Source organism: Oryza glaberrima, chromosome 12 (genome assembly GCF_000147395.1).
Source record: "Oryza glaberrima chromosome 12, OglaRS2, whole genome shotgun sequence".
In the NCBI taxonomy this organism is placed as follows: domain Eukaryota; kingdom Viridiplantae; phylum Streptophyta; class Magnoliopsida; order Poales; family Poaceae; genus Oryza; species Oryza glaberrima.
In genome coordinates, this window is record NC_068337.1 from 6,750,441 (window position 1) to 6,772,511 (window position 22,071).

Sequence of the window (22,071 nt, forward strand, 5' to 3'; positions counted from 1 at the left end):
GGTATGATGGTTGGAACGAACTGAGTATATAAGCCACCCAAACCTATCTAAACTTTTCAAGTGGGATTGTTCTCACCAAATGAACACTTGGGCCTAATGGGCCTAAACTAAAACCAAAAGCACATAGACCGAACCAAACTACAAATAGACTAGGGTAGTACACATTCAATTCAATACACATGACCTAATAATACTGGTAAGCAAGGTGTTAAATAAAGCACATTCATACGATCCCATCAACCTTCTATGTGCTATAGCTACATTATTGTCAATATGGAACAATCATATTTTGGATAACTAGTAACCGTGCATTGCAATGGGTCTATAAAACTTAGATGGGTTGCACTCATATGATTGGAAAGGGCTGAAAGCATGGATCAAGAATAAATCATTAGATCTAACCGGTTCAGCGGGTTTTTAGGGAGGCTGTGGTTGTGTGATTTCACGTGGCGTGCTTGCTTTTAGGGGATAGGAGGATGACTCTGTTATTATAGTAGTTGAAATAATGATGTTGCAAACACAATAGACTAGGCTTAGTAGAACAGGTGGACATAATATGTTTGCATTGTTTTTTCTTACGAGTTCAATATTTATCTCCTTATATTTGTGTGACATCCTAGTTCAATTAGGATGTGACATATGTGACCTATGTGACCTATAAGAATGGGCATTCGGCTATCTCCAAAACATAGTTAATCCTACCGTAGAAGAATGTATTACTCAAAACAGAAAGGTTGAATATAACCTTATTCACTTTCGAATTTCACATTAGGACAGAGGCAAGGAAGGGGTGATATATTCAACTTTCTACCGTCTACAGACTTTGCAATATGCAATTTTATGTGATTGAAAAATGAAATCTAACAAATAAACTTGTGCACACGCATCCTCTTGAGCCGAGTAGAGCCACTACCTGATGACGAACATAGTTTTGGTACAAGGTGGTTGCTTTGTGCGGTTATTTTGCATGAATCACATCAACCTATGCTGACATATAGTACACTACCAGCGAGCTGAATTGCATCAACCACACTTGAATCGTTGAATGGTACGGCACAGAGGCTGACCAACCCTACCAACTGCGTCGTCGCGCGTGATACAATCATGAACAACTGAACGTTAAATACTACTTATGCCACTTGGTACAATGGTCATATTTAGAGAGACTGATACGGCATGTACAAATGCAAGCCCAAAATAGGATAGGGAAAAAAATGGAACAAAGAAAACCCAAAGAATTAACATAATCATGAATCTGTGCTATACAGGCGACATGGATGGTCAAAATCATTTGGAGGGCACTGAATCATTTCATAGACTTGAAGCTTGATAGGCAGCAGAAAGTGTGAATGCGGCTCAAACATACTGCTTCTTGACGTGACACTATTCAGCCATGATACTGTTTAGCATGGAAGCGATTTTTGCTGTCTTATAGTCGTCCCTGAGTTGAATGAACCTGCAATTCAGATCCCAAATTTAGCATCAAGTTTAATAAAAGTGGTCGATAGGAAACTATCATGTTATACTATGCAAGATACGGTACCGCAAGGCATCTTTCCGGATACTGGGGGTTCCTTCAAATAAGGAAGCTAGACTTTCAGGAGCAACGATGAATACATTGGCCATGCTGCAAATAAGCAATAGAAATTATATTAGGGACGACTTAGAGAACCATCTGAGAAATAACAAGATACAAGGCGCACTCACATTCCAAGCAGTTCAAACTTTTCATCTATCGATGGGGCATTGAAGCTACGAACGAATTCCCCGTACTCAGTGATATCACGTTTCAGCCGTAACCCACCACTGCAAAAATTAATAGGACATTGGTCAGCATTTGACAAGATAACCCTTTCGAATGTGCAAAATGACACAAGGATACCTGGGACTAAATGTGAACTTCTGCCAATGATTGAGTAGCCCCTTATGCAAGCGATTTCCCTAAGGCAAAGCTCAGATTATTTATGGTATGTACTTTCCATGTCATTTAAACATCGCATAGAGTATAAAAGTACAGCACAAAATTAGCACCATACACTCAGATACTTGGATGTATTAGCTTATAACACAAATTTATTACTGGTAGCCAATTTAAATTTGATAAGACAACTATGGGAAGTTCATTCTGCAAGATAATATGCACAGGGCAGAAAGCAGCTCTGTACATGATAAGGAGTAATGAATGTGCATAATAAATATACAATAGTGCACTATTCTAATCTCGTAATATATTGGTTTCTCATATTCTTAGTTCATGAAAACATAAAAACAATTTTGAAGTTAAGATTTACATACCAGCTCAGTCAAAAAGGACTGTTTATTGAGACCTTCTAGAGCACTGAATGCAACCTCGAGAACACGAGATAGATAGGCTACAATTCTGAAATAACAGATAATCATATAGTTAGGCTTAGTTGTATTGGACATATTAGGTGAGCAAATAAAAGAACACCTTATGCAAGCATTGGTTGGTCGATGATCCGGTGCAGCTCCATCATCTGGTGTTCGATAATCTGTAGCCTTCTGTTCTGAAGACAGCAATCTTTCAACCTGTCAAGCAACGATAGAAGCACACACTTAACCAAACGTTGAAGATGCACAGTGACACCAAAAGTAACATATCTGATTCGCTGATCATGAATGTCAAACTAACAAGACACAAACACCTAACAGTGTGCCTGTAATGAGATAGGAGCGAACCTCAGACATGACGGTATCAATACACTGTAGCAGTCCTTTGTGGGCAGCAGCCTCAACAACAGATACTGCTGATCCCATATCTTCACAAGCTGAGGGGTGGGCACCATCCACAGGCAGCAGGAGCCGAGATATAGTATTTGAGAAGTACTGGAGAGGAGGAGGAAAATCAGCATGGTTCATCGTTTGGCAGCTTAGTGTAAAGTTTAGTGGACTCTGCATATTACCTGCTGAAGAATAGCCACACTGCTAGCACAACGCTGCACAGCAATCATGAAGGATCTAAAGCTACTCTCACCTGCAGCAGCTGCCGCCTCTGCCTGAAAAAATATTTCAAGCCTAGCTGCATCTTTCATTCAATGATAAATTTCGTATACAAATGGGGTGTGATTGCCAAAAATGAATGGTAGATTAAACCATTGGAAAGCAGACATACAGCATTAGCAGCAGCAGTAGCAACCCTTCTACTAACACTTGTTCCAATGACATATCTATCCCGTTGAGTTGCTGCATGATTTAAACTCTCTCTAGCACGGTCAAGCCCTTCAGTCAAATATTGGCTTACCTATATGGTGAAACAACAATCTAATCAGATGTGCCCAACATTTCTAAAGACTTTCAAAAATTATTACTGTATGCAGTTCTTCACTCACTTGATCAAGCAAGCATGCAAATATGGATCTCACATTAGCTGCAACAGTAGCAGGCTGCAAACAATAATAATTCAAATTAGTCTTGACAAGAGAATATACTAACGCAACTGTCAAACTAATTTCAAAATTTGAAAGTCTTGCCAATAAGAACGGAGGGCCCTCTGAATTTCAAAATAACATGTTTGTTCATACTGGTCCATTTTGCACAAGACATTCAGAATAAGAAACTCTATATCAAGCCCACACAATAAATGGGATGAAAAATCAGCTCAACCTGAGAAAACAACAGTGTGCATCTAGATATTGCTTCCTCATTCCAGCGAACAAATTCAGTCACTACAGTAACTGATATCTGCTGCTGAAGTGATGTAGTCACAGCCGCTCCATTTGAACGTCCAATTGTGCCAGTTGACTCAGATTGCTGCTTGGCCTCAGCTCTCAATTCAGCCATCTGCAGAACAGTTCAATTTTGAAAATTACGGTACTTGAAATTTACATTTGAAATTTTGACATCCTACAAATGCAAAGAGTGACAACCTTTGATTGGTATTGTTGTCTGAGTGATGCCTGTTCAAATTCTGTGTACTCATCTTTGTGGGAAACAAATATGGATTCAGTGAGACCTAGTATGGTCATTGAACAAAATGAGAATCATGACAGCAATCAACAAATAAGCAACTGCATTCCAAATGTAAAAGTATGGTCATTGAATCGAACTACTTTAATTCGATACATTAAATAAGGGAAATTTTCCTTTTTGCCACTCATTACAATCATGTTCTCTCTATTGGCAACAAAAAAGTGCAGTTCTTTCTTTTACCATTCTTCCATTAGTGAACCTTTTTGTTTTGCCATCGCAATCTCACTGGCAGTTACTATAAGTTTGCTTCTAACAGACCAAAGTTCCAAACTAAAATAGCACTTGAAATTTAAACAAAAAATATAAAATATCAAGAAAACCAAATTGTGGCCACCTAAACGATATAAAATTTTCAGAAAAACATAAACAAGGGAATTACACTAATTTTACTATTTTCATAAAAAAGAACCATGAGAATGATTGGTCTGTAAAAATAATTTATACCAGGATATCTGCAAGCAAATTTATAAATAGATAGGAGAAACTATTTTCCTTTAAATATTTTATTTCAAGACACATGTAAAACTTTTCTAACTAATTGAACATTTTTTCTGCTATATTTTTTGTACGAATTTCAAAAGGTAAAGATAAATTGTATTTTTCCTTTATTTTCTATTTCAACTATAATTTAGCTTCATAAGGGCATAATGGTATTAGGGGGGGCATATCTAATGGTCAAGTGACATTGACCAATGATAATAGAATAAGAGAAATGAGTACTAACAGAAGAGTGGCAACGGGTGGCAAAAATAAATTTTTCTCAGCATTTACAGGGCATCTGATAGACCAAGCCAAAAGACTATTATTTTAAAACTGCTAGAATAAATTAGGGTAAAGCCCATTTTACACCCTGAACTGCAAAATTGACTATTTTTCAATAATCGGACACATAGCATCCTAAACCATATGCCATGGTGGTTTTGATCAAAATGACAGTGGTTTTTCGCAAGCATGAACTTCAATTAGGTAAGTTACATGGTTGTGGATCTAATTAAGGCCCTGTTTGATTCAGCTTAAGCTTATTATAATCCAACTTATTAGGAGTAATCTGAAACAAACAGATAGATTACTATAATCTGGTAATCTCCTCCAAAGGTGCTTTTTCAGATTATTGGGTGGCTAAAGACCCACTGCCCTTAGATACTTGAAAGAAATTTCCCACCACTGCCTTCTGTACCTCTCAGCTCTCACCATATTTTTCTTTCCTATCCCCCACTCCAGAACAAATCGAGAATTGGTGTTCAACCTATTGTACAAACAAAATATTCATGATTTTTTATTTATTAATATGACAATAATTTTTAGCTACTTCAAATTATGTATTTGTTGTATACAGTGACAAAAGGATGAATAAGGCATCCAAAATAGCTGAGGGCATTATAGACTTTACCCTTTCAAACCTAGTAATCCATGCCTCCAAATAATCCAGAGAAACAAACAGCTCACAGCTTATTTTAGTCTAGCTTACATAATCCAGCTTATAGTAATTTGGCTAAATAATCTAGATTACAAAAATCTTAAGCTAAAATGAACAGGGCCTAAGTGACGTTTTTTCAACAAAATATGTGTAATAAGAGTATGAACTAGGAAAACCACCTCTACTTAAAAAACGTCCTAGGGTGTATCTAGTTTCGAAGAATCCAAAATAGCAACTGGATAAAGAACAGATGTACAGTTGTTATGTACCAAAAAAAAAAGGATGAAGAACAAAATAAAACGTTGTGTGATACAAGATACCTTCAATGTCCAAATCCCCACAACCGATAGATTGCAACTCTTTAGCAAGTTCTTTTGTCTTGTCATATGCTACCGCCAGAACTCTGAGATACTGCCATTTCCATTTGATAGGAATGAGATCTATCATGCTACGGTAAAGGATTGGCAATATATATATTTATATATAATTTGGAAGTATAATATTGTACACGGTGCTTACATGCAGAAGACCACCCTCTTCTATAGGAGGTAAGTTAGCAAGAGAGGGCTTAATAAGAAGTTTATCAAGAATTGCTGTTACCCTTTGTTCTAAAACTCTCTGAAAAGCAAAGTACAGTAGTCTTACTTTATGCATGTCATAAACACATGGTCATCACTTAGAAATCACAGCTCAAGGAGACATACCTGCACAAGAATTGACATGACCTCATTTGGAGAAGGAAATACAGCCATTATTGTAGTTGCTTCTCTCCTCACAGTATCTGAAGCAGCAGTATGATTGTCAGATTACTATAAATGTATATCTTTGAACTATCAACTTGTAAACAATAATCATCAAACTTTTCACTACCTGCAATTTCCTTGTACAATACAGAGAGGCCCTCTGCAATACAAATGTGGTCAGCTTGTGGCCCCTCCTCACCAAGAACAACTTGAATATCAATGCTCATAATATCCACATCAATAAACATTGGCCGTGTTGCAACATAATGTTGCATAGCACTGGTTCCGCGGTTGAACTGCAATTAATGTAGCATAAATAACTTTGTTGAAAAAAATGAATCCTTGAAACATACAGATATACTGCATTCCTTTACTCACAAATTATCAGAAAGAAGGTATAAAAAGGGCCAGACAGATAGCTTATTTTCAGGTTGAAATTGAACTCACAAAATTTCAACTTGGAAGCCAATGGAAGGATTTATTATGCGCAACTAATCATAAGTTTGTAAATCCTCATATGCTAGATTTCTCCTAACAGCTTCAGGGGATATCTGATCAGCAAGACAGTTGAGCATGTAACTAAGAGTGGTATGCTGGCTTGTAATGTAAGATAAACAAGTCTAACCAACACTGAAAGGGCCCAAAAACAACCCTTCAACATATTTTCCTGCATACAATGGCCTGAACTAGCATATGTCAGGCCATCAAAACTGTCTGTCTATTAACTCAGTTTTGAGTAGTCTAGCGATGTTCATGTTGTCCTTCTTTGAAGTGCCTGAAGGTATCTTAAAGAAGCTGGACTATTATAGATCCAGATTTTTTTGGGCAATGTGATGAACAAAGAAAAAGTACAGATTAGCCAGATGGATTGTTCTATGCAGATCTAAGGAATGTGGGGGGTCTAGGGATTCAAAATCTGGAGATACAAAACAAGGGCTTGCTAAGTGGTTGTATAAGCTCATTAATGAGGAAGGGATCTGGCAGAGTTTGCTTAAGAAAAAGTATTTGGTGAGAAAAACTATCATTCATCTGGCTTAATGCGGTTAAGGACACCTTTCTATCGTGCAGGGCATTTAAGGTGCAACGTGGCACGCAGGTAAGATTCTGGGAGGATTGTTGGTTGGGGGATCAATCCTTGGACAAGTATCCGTCACTATATAATGTAGTTGGAAACAGAAATGCAGTTGTTACAAATGTGTTGGGGAGGATACCTTTGAATGTCTCTTTTAGAAGGGCACTTGTGGGGGATAACTTGAAAGCTTGTATGAGATAGTGGCCAAAGTGGTATATGTGAGTTTGTAGGAGCGAAATGATTCTTTCACTTGGAAGGTCGCTAAGAATGGTTTTTTTACTGTTAGCTCAATGCATAAAGAGCTTATGTATTACTATGGCAAGATGTATATGGAATGCGATCCTAGGCTAAAATATCAGATGTTCGTGGGTATAGCTGCATTGTGTTGGGCAGTATGGTTAAATAGAAATGATGTGGTCTTCAGTGGCTCCAATACTAACTCCTTTTTGCAGGTAATCTTCAGGGGAATGCATTGCGCAAGGCACTGGTCGTTGTTGCTTAAAAAGGATGATGGTAACATGATAAAGCATTATTGCAAGATGATAGAGATCAGAGATGAGAGTTTTGGAGTTCTTTTCTAAATACAGTTGGAACTTTAGAAAGAGAATTAAAGCTCAGTCTTGTTATCTCTCTTTGTTGCTTAATCAGTGTGTTTCGAAAGCTTTGTCCCATGTAATGGGTTGCGAGTCTTAGTACTCTTGTATGAACTTTTTGGCTGTGTACATCCTTGTGGATGTAGAGGTCGGATTTTTCATCCATCTATTATATACTAAAAGTCCATTAACCTCCCTACAAACGCTTCTAATCCGCCATGTGGCGTTCCTACAAACGCTCCTAAATCGCCACGTGGTATTCAAATAAATTGGTGGCCCGTTATTTTACACCATTAGATTAGATCTATTTGAAAAGTCATTGCTACACCCTTAATGTATAAGCTTTATACAGGAGAAATTTTTACGAGAAAAATTAACGTATATTCCGATCGGATATAAACCCTTATGTACTGTTCGCTTAAAAAAAATAAGCAAATATACGTGCAGCTATGAAGCCAAAATAGTAGTACCACACTGTACGTTGAAACCATATATACCGGAAAATCTACGTACGAACGCACAATGGAAAAAAACAGAAACTTTAGGTACCGTTTATTTAAAAAACGTACGTACGTATGATAAAAAATATTAAAAAGGTACGGTTCACTAGAAAAAAAATGCATGTATGCTATCCGTCAGTAGACAAAAATAGATGTTTTTTTAAAAATAGTATTTTCTATAGTAGAAAAACAAAACTTATTACCCCACAAATATGGTAAAAAAACGTACAACAAAAATATATGATTTGAAAATATATGTTTTCAGCTGCGCGGGCATTCTTCTTTGAAAATAGACTTTAAAAAGTCGATCTAACAATATATAGTCACCATCTATTTTGTTTATGCATGCAAGTGAAGTGGTACTGGATGAAATAATATACAGTCACTTTCTTTTTATAATTTTTCATATACGTTTGAATGACATGGATTGAATAGAACTTAGAAGAATATACATTTTACGAGTGAAGTAGATAACATACGTATAAATTCTAATTGTGATTTTTATCATAAATAACACAATGGTCTAAATAGATAAAAAAACGAGTGTATCATTTAAAAGTTAAAAATTATGACGAGTTAAAATATATTGTTACAAATAAATATAAAATTTAGAAGGTTGTGGTTATTTAAAAATTATTGTTGCAAATATTTTCATAAAGAGAAAAAGGGAGAAAAAGTAATCAAGAGGATAAACTTTCTACAAACGCTTATAATCCGTCACTAGTACCGTATAAATGCTCATAGACCGCCATGTGGCACTAATAAATCATAGAAAATGTATAAAAAAAAGCAAAACATCCGACCAATCGGTTTGCATTTAATCTGGTGGACCCATTATTTTCAACTATTAGATCTATCTTAAAAAGTACTAATTAAATTTATCTGTTAAAAGGCCCACATCATAATGCCACTACCGGCCAATATACATGCACGTTGGTATGTAGGTATTCCTTCTTAACAAAAGTAGGTACCTACGTAGAGTACATACACAGCTATTCCTATGTACAGTACGTACACACACCGGGTCCCACATCCTTTTTTTTTCTTTTTTCTTCTTCTCATCATTTAGATTAGATGGAAAACCAAACTAGTAATTCAAACTAATATTAACTATGCTTTAAGTTGTAAAAATATATGCTATTTTGAGTTATATTCAAATTAGGCGCATGTCATTGAAACACCCATAAAAAAGTATAGATAAATTAAAAGTATAGATTATGTTATAGTTAAATTAGACTTACATTTTCCAAAATAAAAACAACTTCAAGTGTGTGTAGAATTTCAAAAATTACTAACTCTCTATTGTAAAAAATACTGATATGGCAAAAGGATGTTACTAAATTTATCATAAATATATTTTTATGTATTATGTGTTTACTCTATTCATATATTATTAGAAAATTGAAGATCAAATATATTCATTTGACACCATGTCAATATCCCTTTTCTCCCACTTAGCCTTCGTTTGATCTAGCTCATTAACTTAGCTTATACAGGGCACACGAAAAGACACAAGTCATTAGCACAAGATTAATCGAGTATTATAGAAGCTTGAAAATGGAGTTATTTGTATTTTTACAAAATTTCTATAATAAAAAATATTTTGTAAAATACGCACCATTTAGCAATTCGGTAAACGTGGTCATGGTAAATAACGAAGTAGGCACTCCAATAAGCACTTTAGAACTTAACCATAAATTTATTACTTATGCACTAAAACTAAATATGTAGTATATAATATACTTTGTGAATCAAGAATAGTATAATATATCAATCGTATGTCCCCGATAAATCCTATGTAATAAGTTCTATATACAAACCAGTGTCAACAATCGTCAAGTTATATTGTTTATGATACATCCATGCACAATGCACTTAGTAATCAGTTGACATCCAGTAAGCACATGCGTCATCAAGCACCGAAGATATAGGATGATTCTAAGTGGGAACCCATTAACAAAAAAATGATAGATAAGTAGAGGATGTCACAAAATCACAACAAACAATAGTTGACTACAAGTAGATTGTGAGTATGAGCAATAGAGTTCTTATACTTCTACAAACACTTGTAAGATGTCATGTGATGCTCCAATAAATAGGAGGAAATTTAAGAAAAAAATATAAGGGAAAAATAAAACATCATTGTTGCAAAGGATGATGATAGGTAAGTTTACATATAACCAAAACAAAGTGATTTTTGTTTGAATATGATAGACACTATCATTTACTATATCAAATTATATGGTCTATTTCACGGTATAAATATTTCCTTCTTTTATGGTAAGTTTATGAGGTAATCTATTGTTCTTATAGTTAATATGATGATATATGACTTTTTTCAGTATTTTTTTTATATAAACAAAAAATAAATTGCCCACGCATCTGCGAGGGCTTCCTTCCTAGTTATCTAAAAAATCAAAACTGTCTGTCTAGCCCATTTTTTATTTGAATATTGTAAGTTGTTGTTTTGCACCTGAAAGAAAAGTTGCAAAAGAAGAACAGTGACCATTGTGTTAACCTTGCTCTCTCTAATAGTCCTATACTAGTAGACCTCCATTGTAATGGAATGAAATTGATGTTTTTTCTTTCAAGAAGAAAACCTGAGAACGAGACAAATACTATCATGTCCTATGCACAGAATACACACCTGTGACAAAATTTTAGCACATTCTGCCATCGTAGACATCTCCCGCCTCTGTGATGCAGTATCAAACCGAGCTAACAATCTATTCTCCAATTCTGAATAAAGATGATCATTCAAAACTAGATTCAACAAACTAGTAACACAAAGGCTAAAAGTGAACTGACCATTACAATACTCTTGAAGATTTGCAACAGCAACCTCCAAACCACGACTTGCATTAGCAGAACCAACAGCTGATGGTACACCATGTCTACCAACATCCTCCTCGGCAAATGAACCTACATTAACAAAACATGCAAACCGTTAAACATCATATTATGAAAGAACATGCTGGGCCCAAAACCAAATAGTAAATCAACTATTTGAAGCTTGAAGGAGTTCTCCTTCAAAAATCAATAATAGCTGTGCTCTCCAGCTCTACAGCCAAAAAATATATATGTTTTACAGATTTAGCATATACAATTGACTGCACATAATCATAACTGTGATGCCCATCAGAAGGAGCAGAATATATTTTCACGGCAGCTGAAGTCATTACATTAACCATTGTTGTTTCAAGCAGTAGTAAGGTACCATACTACCATATTAAAAGACCTCATAAAAATTAGACACATGCTTGATAATCAGTCTATCACTCTCCTGGAATCCAATGATTCTTGGTTATATATTTGGGGGTCTCCAAAATACACTTCGCAGCATTTCTATAAGCTCAATTTTTGGTCCGTGTCACCCTCTTCTACTTTTAAATGGATCTGGCAGAGTAAGGTTAACATGAAAATAAAAGTTTTTAGCTGGCTCTTATTCATGGACAGAGTAAATGTGATTTCAGTAAAGCTTGTTGGAATAGACTGGGCTGGTGTTGGGATACTTCATTGGAGTTCCATCAAATGCTACAAACACAACGTTCTTCATTCCCGCATCGATGTTTCATGGAGCTGTTCCTGCTTGCTGCTTAGAGTATTTGGAAAGAAAGAAATGGGCTAATTTTCCAAGGCATACAGCCCTCTGTTTCTAATTGGGTGAAGATTTTGAAGTCTGATTTGAGCCTACATTTAATAGACTCAAGAAAAGTAACAGACCTTTAGTACAATCATGGATTGATCAGTTGTAATCGGCTTAGTCCTTTTCTTTTTATCTTGTTTCTTCTTTTGTAAATATTTTTCCCTTATATAATATATACCGTGGGGGCCTCCCCCACTGTCTTTTGATCAAAAAAATTAGACACATGCAACTCCATAAATATATGAAATTAGTAGGGCATGTATCTGGAACAAACAGAATCTGTACACAGACGCAGTAACAGGGATATGAAAAGAATGTAAGGTGCAACAGAAAACTGCTAAACATTGTGTTGATCCCGTGAGACAAAAATGTTGTGAGCTTACGCAATTTCTGTGCAATTGAAGCTGCCTCAGCAACACGACTGTCATCAGAAAATAAAGGAGAAAGTTCCATAAGATCCCCTGGTGTGCTGTTGAACTCCATCAGATACTGCAAAAGAAGTATATTTTGTTTAAAATGAGGTCACGGGTCATGAAAAAGTATTGGACGAAAGAACATTAGTAATGTCAAGCAACTACATTACCTTGATGAGATCTATTGTCTGACTAGCAGTTTCCCTCTGGGATTCTGCACTCTAAAAATGAGAAAACAAATGTTCAGTATGAAAACTAAGCAAGTTCCGATAAATTATATCAAAGAGTAATGTCACGATCAGCGAGTATATGTAACAATTGCAATCATAGATATTGAGTAAGAGAAGATTACCTGTAAATGATCACCAATTTTGGCAGCTGTTTGGCCAACACTAGAAATACGGGAATCCAACCTAGCAAAGCTATCAAATAAACCATCCACACCTTTCTCAAGCTGGAGTAAACAAAAACAAAGGAACAATGAAAATGAAAAATAAGCAAGAATTAGTAGTTCAAGTGTTCAACAATATATCCCAGGAATATGTTTCAGCGCTACAACTAATAAACAGTCCTTACCTCCAGAATGGAGCTTAAAACTTTCATTATAATATATCATATTATGCTCCCCTAAAAACAACTCTTCTCAGGTATAGAACAAAACATGGTCAATCAAAAAATGGAATCTAATTCAGAGGGTTCATGTGGCTATGGGAAAATGTAGCTACAAGAGCGGGAATACCATTTTTTTTTTTACCCAGCTCATATATTTTGAATTTATAACAGTAGTTTTCAGAAGAAAAAAATTCATTATATTATATTGTCATTTTTCCAGGATACCAAATGAGGAAGGACTACATTGTTCATTTATATTTATATAATCACAAAAGATAAATAATAGAAAGGAACTGTTGGAGTAAACAACCACATAACACACCAGGAGCCGTTGTGCAAAAAAGCAGTAATTAACATGCAGCAGAGTTTTTTAATCAAACTACAACCTTCATCAGATACTGTCCGTAACAAGAAAGGCATTTTATAACCAAATACCTAGAAAAAAAATGCCAACAAGTACTCTGGTACAGAAGCTTTTATACTGTTAATTGTTTCCCTAATGCTCTACATTCTGTCATTCTGAACATCAGCTTCCCAGTTTACTATCAATGAAATTTTCCAAGAGATTGGTTTAACTGGTTTTTTGGGAGAAATAAACAAAGTGAACAGGTCTAACAGAATATGCAGGCCAGAGATGTGAAGCAACATTTATGAGCAGAATATTTTCTCGTAAAGAATGTGTATTAACTATGCAATTACATCTATACAATGTGCATAACAGAATTTAAATTGCAATGGATTTGCACTTGATTTAACTGTGGTTAACAGGATGACAGATCGATTATCATTACCAGAAGGAGCAAAAGGAGTACAAACATTTCCTTTTGTACTGTGGATTTGTCAGATATATCCCTAAACGAAACCAATTGTTGTTTCTGTATCCATAGGGTCTTTCTGGTTTTATCCTTTTTTCCTAGTGTTATTCAATGTGATGGTTGTTTGTCTTCGTGCAAATATTGTTAACAGCAACGAATTTATAAGAAGCGTGCGTTTGTAGAAGCTAACCTCCCCGAGCGTCTTGCGATGCTTGGCGTCCTGCGTGGCCACCTCCTTCTTGAGATTCTGGAGCCTCTTGTCAATCTAGCAACACTCGAAAACATAACCCAGCAACCTCATCAGCACAACGCCGCGGGGCACCCAATCAACTCACGCATATAGAGGCAGGCAGGGCACAGGGGATCGATGACCGGACCTGGCGGCGGAGGTCGACGAGCTCCTTGCATGAGTGCTTGAAGAGCCCCAGAAGCTCGTCGACGGCGGGGAAGACGGGGGGCGCGGCCCCGAGCACGGGCGGCGGGGGCGGGGGCGCCCCGGGCGCGTCGTCCCCGCGGAACTCCGGCAGCAGCTCGTCCACCAGGGTCCCGAACAGCGCGTCGAACGAGAAGTCCCCCTGGGCGCACACGCAATGGCACCAGCACACACCTCAGACGCCGCCGCCGCCGCACCAAATCGCAGGAGGGAAGGACGGGGGCGAGTTGTTCTCACCTTGAAGTCGTCGAGGTCGAGGGTTAGCGGGAGCGCCGCCGGGGGGTCGGTCGCCGACGGCATGGCGGGCGGGCGGGCGGGCGGCGAGATCTGGGTGGGGGAGGCGATCGAATTGGGTGGGGGAGGTTGGGGGCGGACGGAACAAGAGAGAGAGAGAGAGAGAGAGAGAGGGAGGGAGAGAGAAATGGCGGATCTAGTAGTCAGGGCTAATGACGACGAGTCTCTCTCGACTCGAGTCGAGTTGAACGTTGGGAACCGTGGAGGGGAGGAGCGAGCTTCTCTGCTCGTGCTCGTGCTCGTGCTCCTGTTCGGCCCTGTTCGTTTCTCCTGGGAGCAAGTTTAACTAGTAGCTTCCAATTTATCTATAGTCAATCTAATAACTAATTTATACCATAGTTGTTTACTATATTATTAATATATAGTTCCACCTATCATACACACGCTGCGTCTTGGAGTCCGTGCTGTAGCTGGCTACAGATCTGTAGCCCGCTGCTCTTCTCTCTCATCTTTCATTTCATTAAAATATGTTTATAGCTAACTAATAGTATGCTATTGTACCTGCTCTACTAGGAGAGGATAAAATTTTGGATTATCGTGGCATGCTTTTCAAACTGCTAAACGATGCGTTTCGTGTAAAAACTTTATATATGAAAGTTGTTCTAAAATATCATATTAATTCATTTTTAAAGTTTGTAATAATTAAAACTTTAATTAATCACATGTTATTACCACTTTATTTTACGTGTTCAAGAGATTCAAACACCACCGAAGGTTGGTTAATCGGCAATGTCGAATGTCGATTTTGCTCCGGATTTTCCTTTGTTGGCAGCTTCCGATTGGAAATTTGCAAAGCAACTGGCTTAACCTTAAGTTTTATTATAAACTTGTAATGTGTTATAGGAGAGAGCAAAATGACCCATGTTTTAAGAAAACTTTCTACCTTATCTTATACTATTATAAAAAATTAAAATGTTTTTGTACGTCGTCTTTGGTTGTCATCCCGTCGGATTGAATCCGTGATTCCGTTAATTTATTATCATTCACAATAGGAACACTGATTCTTCAAACGGGCCCATCATCCCACGACAGGCCACTCAAACGGCCCGTGCATGACTTGGTCTAATATAAATTATAGTGCATTTTTTCAGTTGCGCAGCGTAGGGGTGGACAGGAAACTCGTGGCTCGTTAGCTCGCTCGGCTCGTTTGATTTTCCTAACGAGCCGAGCTGGCATTTTAGCTCTTTAGAGATAACGAGCCAGCTCGAGCTGGCTCGCGAGCCTTAACGAGCCAGGACTCCAACAAACAATAGCAAAGGCCCAGCCTAAGACAACAGCAAAGGCCCAAGCCAAGACAATAACAACCCTAGTCCCACTCCTCACCGCATCAGATCCCCTTCCGCAGTGCGTTGTGCGCCGTCGCCCACTGCCCAGGTGCAGGTCCTCTCCTCCTGAATCGATGAATCCATGAATCCTCGATCCCTTTTCTCTCCTCTGCTTTCGCTCTAGAGCGCCACCGATGAAGTCGTGTCGTCGTCTCATCGACAGTCCTCATAGCTGTCCCAGGCCAGCAGGCGCCAATCCTTGCGTCCGTCGACCTCCTGCCATCGCCGGCCTCCACCATCACCATCGCCATAGTCCACCTCGGCGCGACCAACTGCCCAGCCGCCACCCGCCTAGTGGCTGGCCCCTCAATGGACGGGGCAGCGTGGAGTCCACCACCGAGGAAGGAGGTGGCTGGCCCCTCATCGATCTGTGCATTCTTTCTTCATCAACCTCTATTTGCATTTTCAGATCTGGAATATTCCATTGGTTTTTGCTGTGTTGTTGGTTAATGTGGCACTCCATTGCATTTGATTTGTAGCAATTGATCTGTAGCATGCTCGTGATGTATCATTATACCAACATTTTGAGGATTTGTTGTTTTGAAACATTAAAGCTGTGAGATTTTGCCCTCTTTGTTCTTTGCAGCTCCTGTTTTTGTTCTAGCTCGCGAGATAAACGAGCTAGCTCGAGTTGATGAACGAGCCGAGCCGAGCCCGTCTCCTAACTCGTTAGGATAACGAGCCGAGCTAGCTCGTTATCCTAACGAGTCAGACCGAACTGAGCTGAGCCGAGCCAGCTCGATATCCACCCTAGACTTGCGCGTGCTAATAGAGAACTATGTTGTTGTAGCGAGGGATGAATTCAAGCAAAGGATATTGCAAAAGAACGAGAAAAATTAGGTCGGTTAGGTACGTACGTACCCGGAGAAAGAGATCGCCGCGATCGCTCCATCAAGATTTCACGCAGTCAAGGTCATCCTCTGTCCTCTCTGCATCTGCTTCGTTGCTGCTTCCTCCGCATTCACCACCCATCGTTGACCAGATCTATTACTGCTAGGTTCATATAAATGTTTATGGTATTTTCTTCGTTCCTGTATCTGATCTATCTTTTTTCTAAAAAAAATAGACAACATATAAATGCATATATACTAATCTCTATAAACACACACTAACACGTACATCCTACATTTATAATCACCTTTGAGGATTGGACTGGTATAGTTTGAATTTTATGAAGTTACAATTGATACTCGCTATTGATGGGTGTGTCGTCTACCATTAAAAATATATATACGACTATAGGGGTGTTCAGATCCAAAGGTGTAAAGTTTTCGCGTGTCACATCGGATATTATACAGAGTGTCACAATGGATGTTCGGGCACTAATAAAAAAACTAATTACAGAATCCGTTAGTAAACTGCGAGACGAATTTATTAAGCCTAATTAATCCATCATTAGCAAATGTTTACTGTAGCACCACATTGTCAAATCATGGAGCAATTAGGCTTAAAAGATTCGTCTCCCAAATTAGTCGCAATTTATGCAATTAGTAATTTTTTTAGCCTATATTTAATACTTCATGCAGGTGTTCAAATATTCGATGTGACAGGGTGTAAAATTTTTGGTAGGGATCTAAACAGGCCCTATAATACCACGTCTTATTTATTAGATGCTTTGGGGATCGACGTCTCTACCTATTATTTAAAAAACTAGCAAAATACCCGTGCGCTACACCTGATGAAAAATTATTGTAGGTTCTAATCAAACAAGAATTGTAGTGTAGCCGAACAATATAAGATAATCTTATAGTACATGAGGGATGACGATACATGTGGATGAATACATAACTAATAATTAATTCAACATTGGGTAGAAGAACAACTATGAGTTGAAATAATTTTCAACAATTTAAATTAGCTAAGAAAGTGTATAAATCAATTTATACTGCTGAGTAAGCGGCCCTACCGGCCCAGCCAAGAAACAGCCCGAGGAAGGATACACGCAAGAGCGCAGCACAGCGTGCGGAATAAGTTCACTTTGGGTTCCTCTATTTGTCGTCCAGTCTGATTTTCAGTCTGATTTTCGTTCCTTGATCACAAAACCGTGTACGACAGGTCCCCTAACTTACGAAACCATTTAAATAAGGTCCCTTGGCAGTATTTGACTCCGGTTTTGGGTGAGGTGGCGCCTACGTGACTAATTAACTCGGTCTTCATCTGACGTGGCATTGACGTGGCACTTACGTGGCAATTCGATCCGAAAAATAATAAAAATTATGGGACCCACATGTCAGTTTCACACACACAATAATTAAAAAAATGGTGGTGTGGACCCCGCCTGTCATCCTCACTACCCCTCTTTCTCTATTCTTTTTTCTTTCTCTCTCTCTCTCCTCTCTTCTTCCTTCTCCTCCGTCGCGTCGCCGCCTTCTTCTCCGTCACGTCACCGCCTTCTTCGACGCCGCTATCCGTGTCACCGCCACCGACCACCCAGACACCCTTCGAGCGCGCCGGGACGATGGTCTGCACGAAAGCAAGGCGACGAGGCCGAAGATGGCGAGCATCTCAGCGAGCAGCGCCTCGGGCCTCCCTATGGCGGCCTGCACGAATGCCACCGCTGCGGTGCTGTTCGACGACGCGGCGTCCCTCCACCCCGCCGCGCGTCCGCCGCCGCCGCAACGGCGTCCCCGGTGGCGGCCGCCATGGCCCCCTCGACGGCAGCTCTGATGGAGCGGAGGAGGAGGCAGCCGAGGTAGCCCGGGAGCTGGACCAGCCTGAGCAGGAGCACGACGGCCATGACGGCGCCCTTGAACACCACCGCGGAGGAGCAGGTGATCGTCGTGCTCAGCTCGGTGATGAACAGCTTCGCCATGGCCATTGCCATCGATCACCTCTTGTCTTTCTTTTGCCTGAACACGACGTGTTCTTGAGATTTCTTGATGAAAATTTGTCGAACACAAAATGTACGTTCTTGAGATTGAGCAGGGAGAAGAGATCAAAGAGGAAGAGATATGAATTTGTTTGGTCGATTGGTTGTGCCAGGGAGCTCGCCTAGCTGTCTACCGCCCTTCTAGCTCGCCGGCGGGAGAGAAGGGAGCTCGACACGGCTCGAGCGCGGCGTAGGCGGCGGGAGGACAACGAGCGCGGTGTAGAGGCGCTCGGTGATGCCGTCCCGGCGCGCGCGGAGGTCGGCGGTGGCGACACGGATGGTCCGGTGGCGGCGGCACGGATGGTTCGGTGGTCAGCGGAGGTCCCGGCACGCGCGGAGGTCGGCGGCGGTGACACGGATGGTCCGGTGGTCGGCGGCGGCGACACGGATGGCAGCGTCGATGGCGTCTTCCAGGGCGCCGCCGCGCTGCTCGCCTTCACGCTGACCGGCGGCGCTCCGGTCGGGGGGCGGCGCCGACCACGCCCGCCGCCGCCTCCGAAGCTCACCTGCTCCGCCGTCCTCTGCCGGGGAAGAAGAGAGAGAGGGGAATGGGAAGAAGAGAGAAGGGAGAGGGAAGAAGAGAGGAGTGAGGCTGACATGTGGGGCCACATGGCCCCACCATTTTAAAATTATTTCTTTTTGCAGCTGACATGTGGGGCCACACTTTTTATTATTTTGCTGAGATATAATTGCCATGTAAGCGCCACGTCAATGCCACGTGGGACGGAGACCTAGTCAAACAAGCCACGTATGTGCCACGTCAGCCAAAACCGCCTTCAAAACCGCCGAGGGACCACGTTTGCCCGGTTTTCGTAAGTTGGGGGACAGGTCATACCCGGTTTTGAGGTCAAGGGACGAAAATCGGACTGGGCGACAAATAGAGGGACCTAAAGTGAACTTATTCCACAGCGTGCAGCTCAGCTTACTTGTATGGCCCATTAAGCGTGCATGGCCCAGTTAACAGCAGCAGCCCGACACGGGAGTGAGGATGGCTGTCCGATCTGATGGGGAATAAGTTCATCTGATATCTCTTAACTTGTCAACGAATCCGATTTTCATCCTTTAATTGAAAAACCAGATATCACGGGTTCCTCAACTATCAAAACCAATGCAGATGAGATCCCTCAGCGGTTTAGATGGTGGTTTTGGCTAATATGGCGCCAGTTTCACACACAAAATAATTTTAAAAAGGGTGGGACCCACGTGGGCCCCATATGTCATCCTCTTTCTCACCTTTTATCTTTACAGAAAAGTAAATAAAAATGATGGGGCCCACATGTCATCCCATTCTCATTTTCCCCTTTCCTCTATTCTTCCTCTTTCTCCTCTGGTCCTTTCCATCTACTTCTTGTTGACCGGTGGAGGTGGGATAAGGACGGCTAGTGATGGATAGGAGAATCGGAGGCGCATGGCGGCCGGCTATGGGCCGGGAGAATAGGAGGCGGGCGGTGACCGCAATGGCCCTCGTTGGCGGTGACACTGATGCAAGATGTCCTCAAGAGGTCCTCGGGACCGGGTCCATGGCCGTCTCCATCGTCGCAAAGAACGGCGCGCTGCTAGCGTCGTCCAGGAAGCCGAGTGTCATCGTCGACCAGGCGTTGGGAACTCAAGCAGGCGCAGTCGCCTTCCAACTTGATGGCGTCATTGGGGCCCTGCCCGGCGGCAGCCTGGAGGCAAACGTTGTGCCGCTTCACTGCACCCCGGGGCCACTCCACCTGCATCGCGGAGACGACGCGGGAGCAGGAGGGCGGCGACGGCGGCGGAGACGACGCGACATCGCGCGCCTGCCAACTCTGCGCCTCTAATAAAGCCACGAGCCACCGGAAGCTTGACATAACAAAGTCACAGCAAACTCAGCGCAAGCATAGTATAACCAACCAAACCAATCAGCCATGGCGTGAAGGCTCTCGCTGCTGACCGTCGTGCTAGTGATGGTGGCCGTGTTAGCGAGCACGGCGATAGCGCAGAGCTGCGGGTGCGCATCGTACTAGTGATGCAGCAAGTGGGGGTTCTGGCATTCTGCGGCACCGGCAGCGACTACTACGGCACGGGGTGCCAGGCGGGTCCCTGCGACGTGTCGACCACCAATGACGTGTCTGTGGCGAGCATCGTAACGCCGGAGTTCTTCACGGCTCTCGTCGCCTAGGCCGACGACAGCTGCGCCGCCAAGGGCTTCTACACCAACGCCTTCCATGTCCCATCGAGGAGTAGCAGCATCGGGTTGGCTCGCGCGGGCGGAGGCGTGGATCGGCACCAGGAAGCGAGGTTGACGGCGTCTGGTGAAGGGAAGAGCAGGAGGACGGGGCTCGGGATGAGGGGGCCAGAGGAAGGGAGGAGGCGGCGGCCGGGGATGAGGCAAAGGGTGTGCGCTGGTCCCTCCTCTCCCGCTGGCGCCGCCGTGCCGCTCCCTCCTCTCCCACTGACGCGCTTGAGAGAGGAGAGGGGAGAGAGACGAAGAGAAGGGAGATGGGAAGAGAGGAGGAAGAAGAGGAGGGGTGAGAATGACAGGTGGGGCCCACGTGGGTCCACCATTTTTTTTATTAATTTGTGTGTTAAACTGACATGCGGGTTCCACGGGGTTTATTATTTTTTAGATCGAATTGCCACGTCAGCGCCACGTCAATGCCATGTCAGATGTAGACCGAGTCAAATTAGCTACGTAGGCACCATGTAGGCACCACTGCCACCCAAACCGCCGAGGGTCCTCATCTACACTAGTTTTGACAGTTCAGAGACGCGTTGTATCTGGTTTTTCGGTTGAAGGACGAAAATCGGATTCGTTAACAAGTTAAGGGACCTCAGATGAACTTATTCCATCTGATGGACAACCGAGATTGCACCTGTGCTGAAATCGCCGTCGGATGAGAGGGGAAACCCTAGCCCCGACTTTAGTCTTCTCCTCGATCCCCTTCCTCCCTGATTCCTCTGGCGTAAAAAATGAGCGGCAATGACAGCATACCCGTGCAAGGAGAGTACACATGGCTCTGGCAGAGCTAAAGCCGACGGCACATAGCGGGTCGACATCCCCATGTCAACTCGAGTCGGGTGTTCTTGCGAGCCGAGGGCCAGCGACATCGAGGTGATTGCAGCAGTGGCGATGGCGCACGATGGGCTGAGTCGGGAGAACCACTCCCCACCCACGGTTCTACTCCTTGGTGTAGCTAAATCCGCAACTGAGGTGAGCCTCGGTCTCGCGCGACCAACTTATGCAGGTGCTAGACCGGTCCGGGCAGCGAAGTCAAGCTGCCCCGGCGGGATGCATGATGATGCAGCAGCACTCGTGGGAAGGGAATTGGTGCGAAGCCGGTGGAGGAGTTTGGAGGTGCACACGCAGACTCTGATGACCAAG

The 22,071-nt window shown here is 41.7% G+C and overlaps 1 protein-coding gene across 1 annotated transcript; it reads right to left on the reverse strand.

Annotated features, from left to right (window-relative positions):
• Positions 1–1,107: 1,107 nt before the first annotated feature.
• Positions 1,108–14,691, reverse strand: LOC127757237 (exocyst complex component 5). The gene is made up of 24 exons (XM_052282712.1): positions 14,472–14,691; positions 14,179–14,376; positions 13,992–14,066; positions 12,727–12,828; positions 12,545–12,595; positions 12,345–12,450; positions 11,124–11,237; positions 10,963–11,054; positions 6,278–6,446; positions 6,112–6,188; positions 5,927–6,025; positions 5,728–5,818; positions 3,888–3,973; positions 3,625–3,801; positions 3,351–3,404; positions 3,134–3,262; positions 2,925–3,017; positions 2,701–2,847; positions 2,453–2,550; positions 2,296–2,380; positions 1,883–1,941; positions 1,708–1,806; positions 1,544–1,627; positions 1,108–1,456 (listed from the first exon to the last, which is right to left on the reverse strand). The coding sequence occupies exons 1-24, from the start codon at positions 14,532–14,534 to the stop codon at positions 1,384–1,386; spliced, it is 2,421 nt and encodes an 806-aa protein (XP_052138672.1). The 5' UTR covers positions 14,535–14,691; the 3' UTR covers positions 1,108–1,383.
• Positions 14,692–22,071: the final 7,380 nt, after the last annotated feature.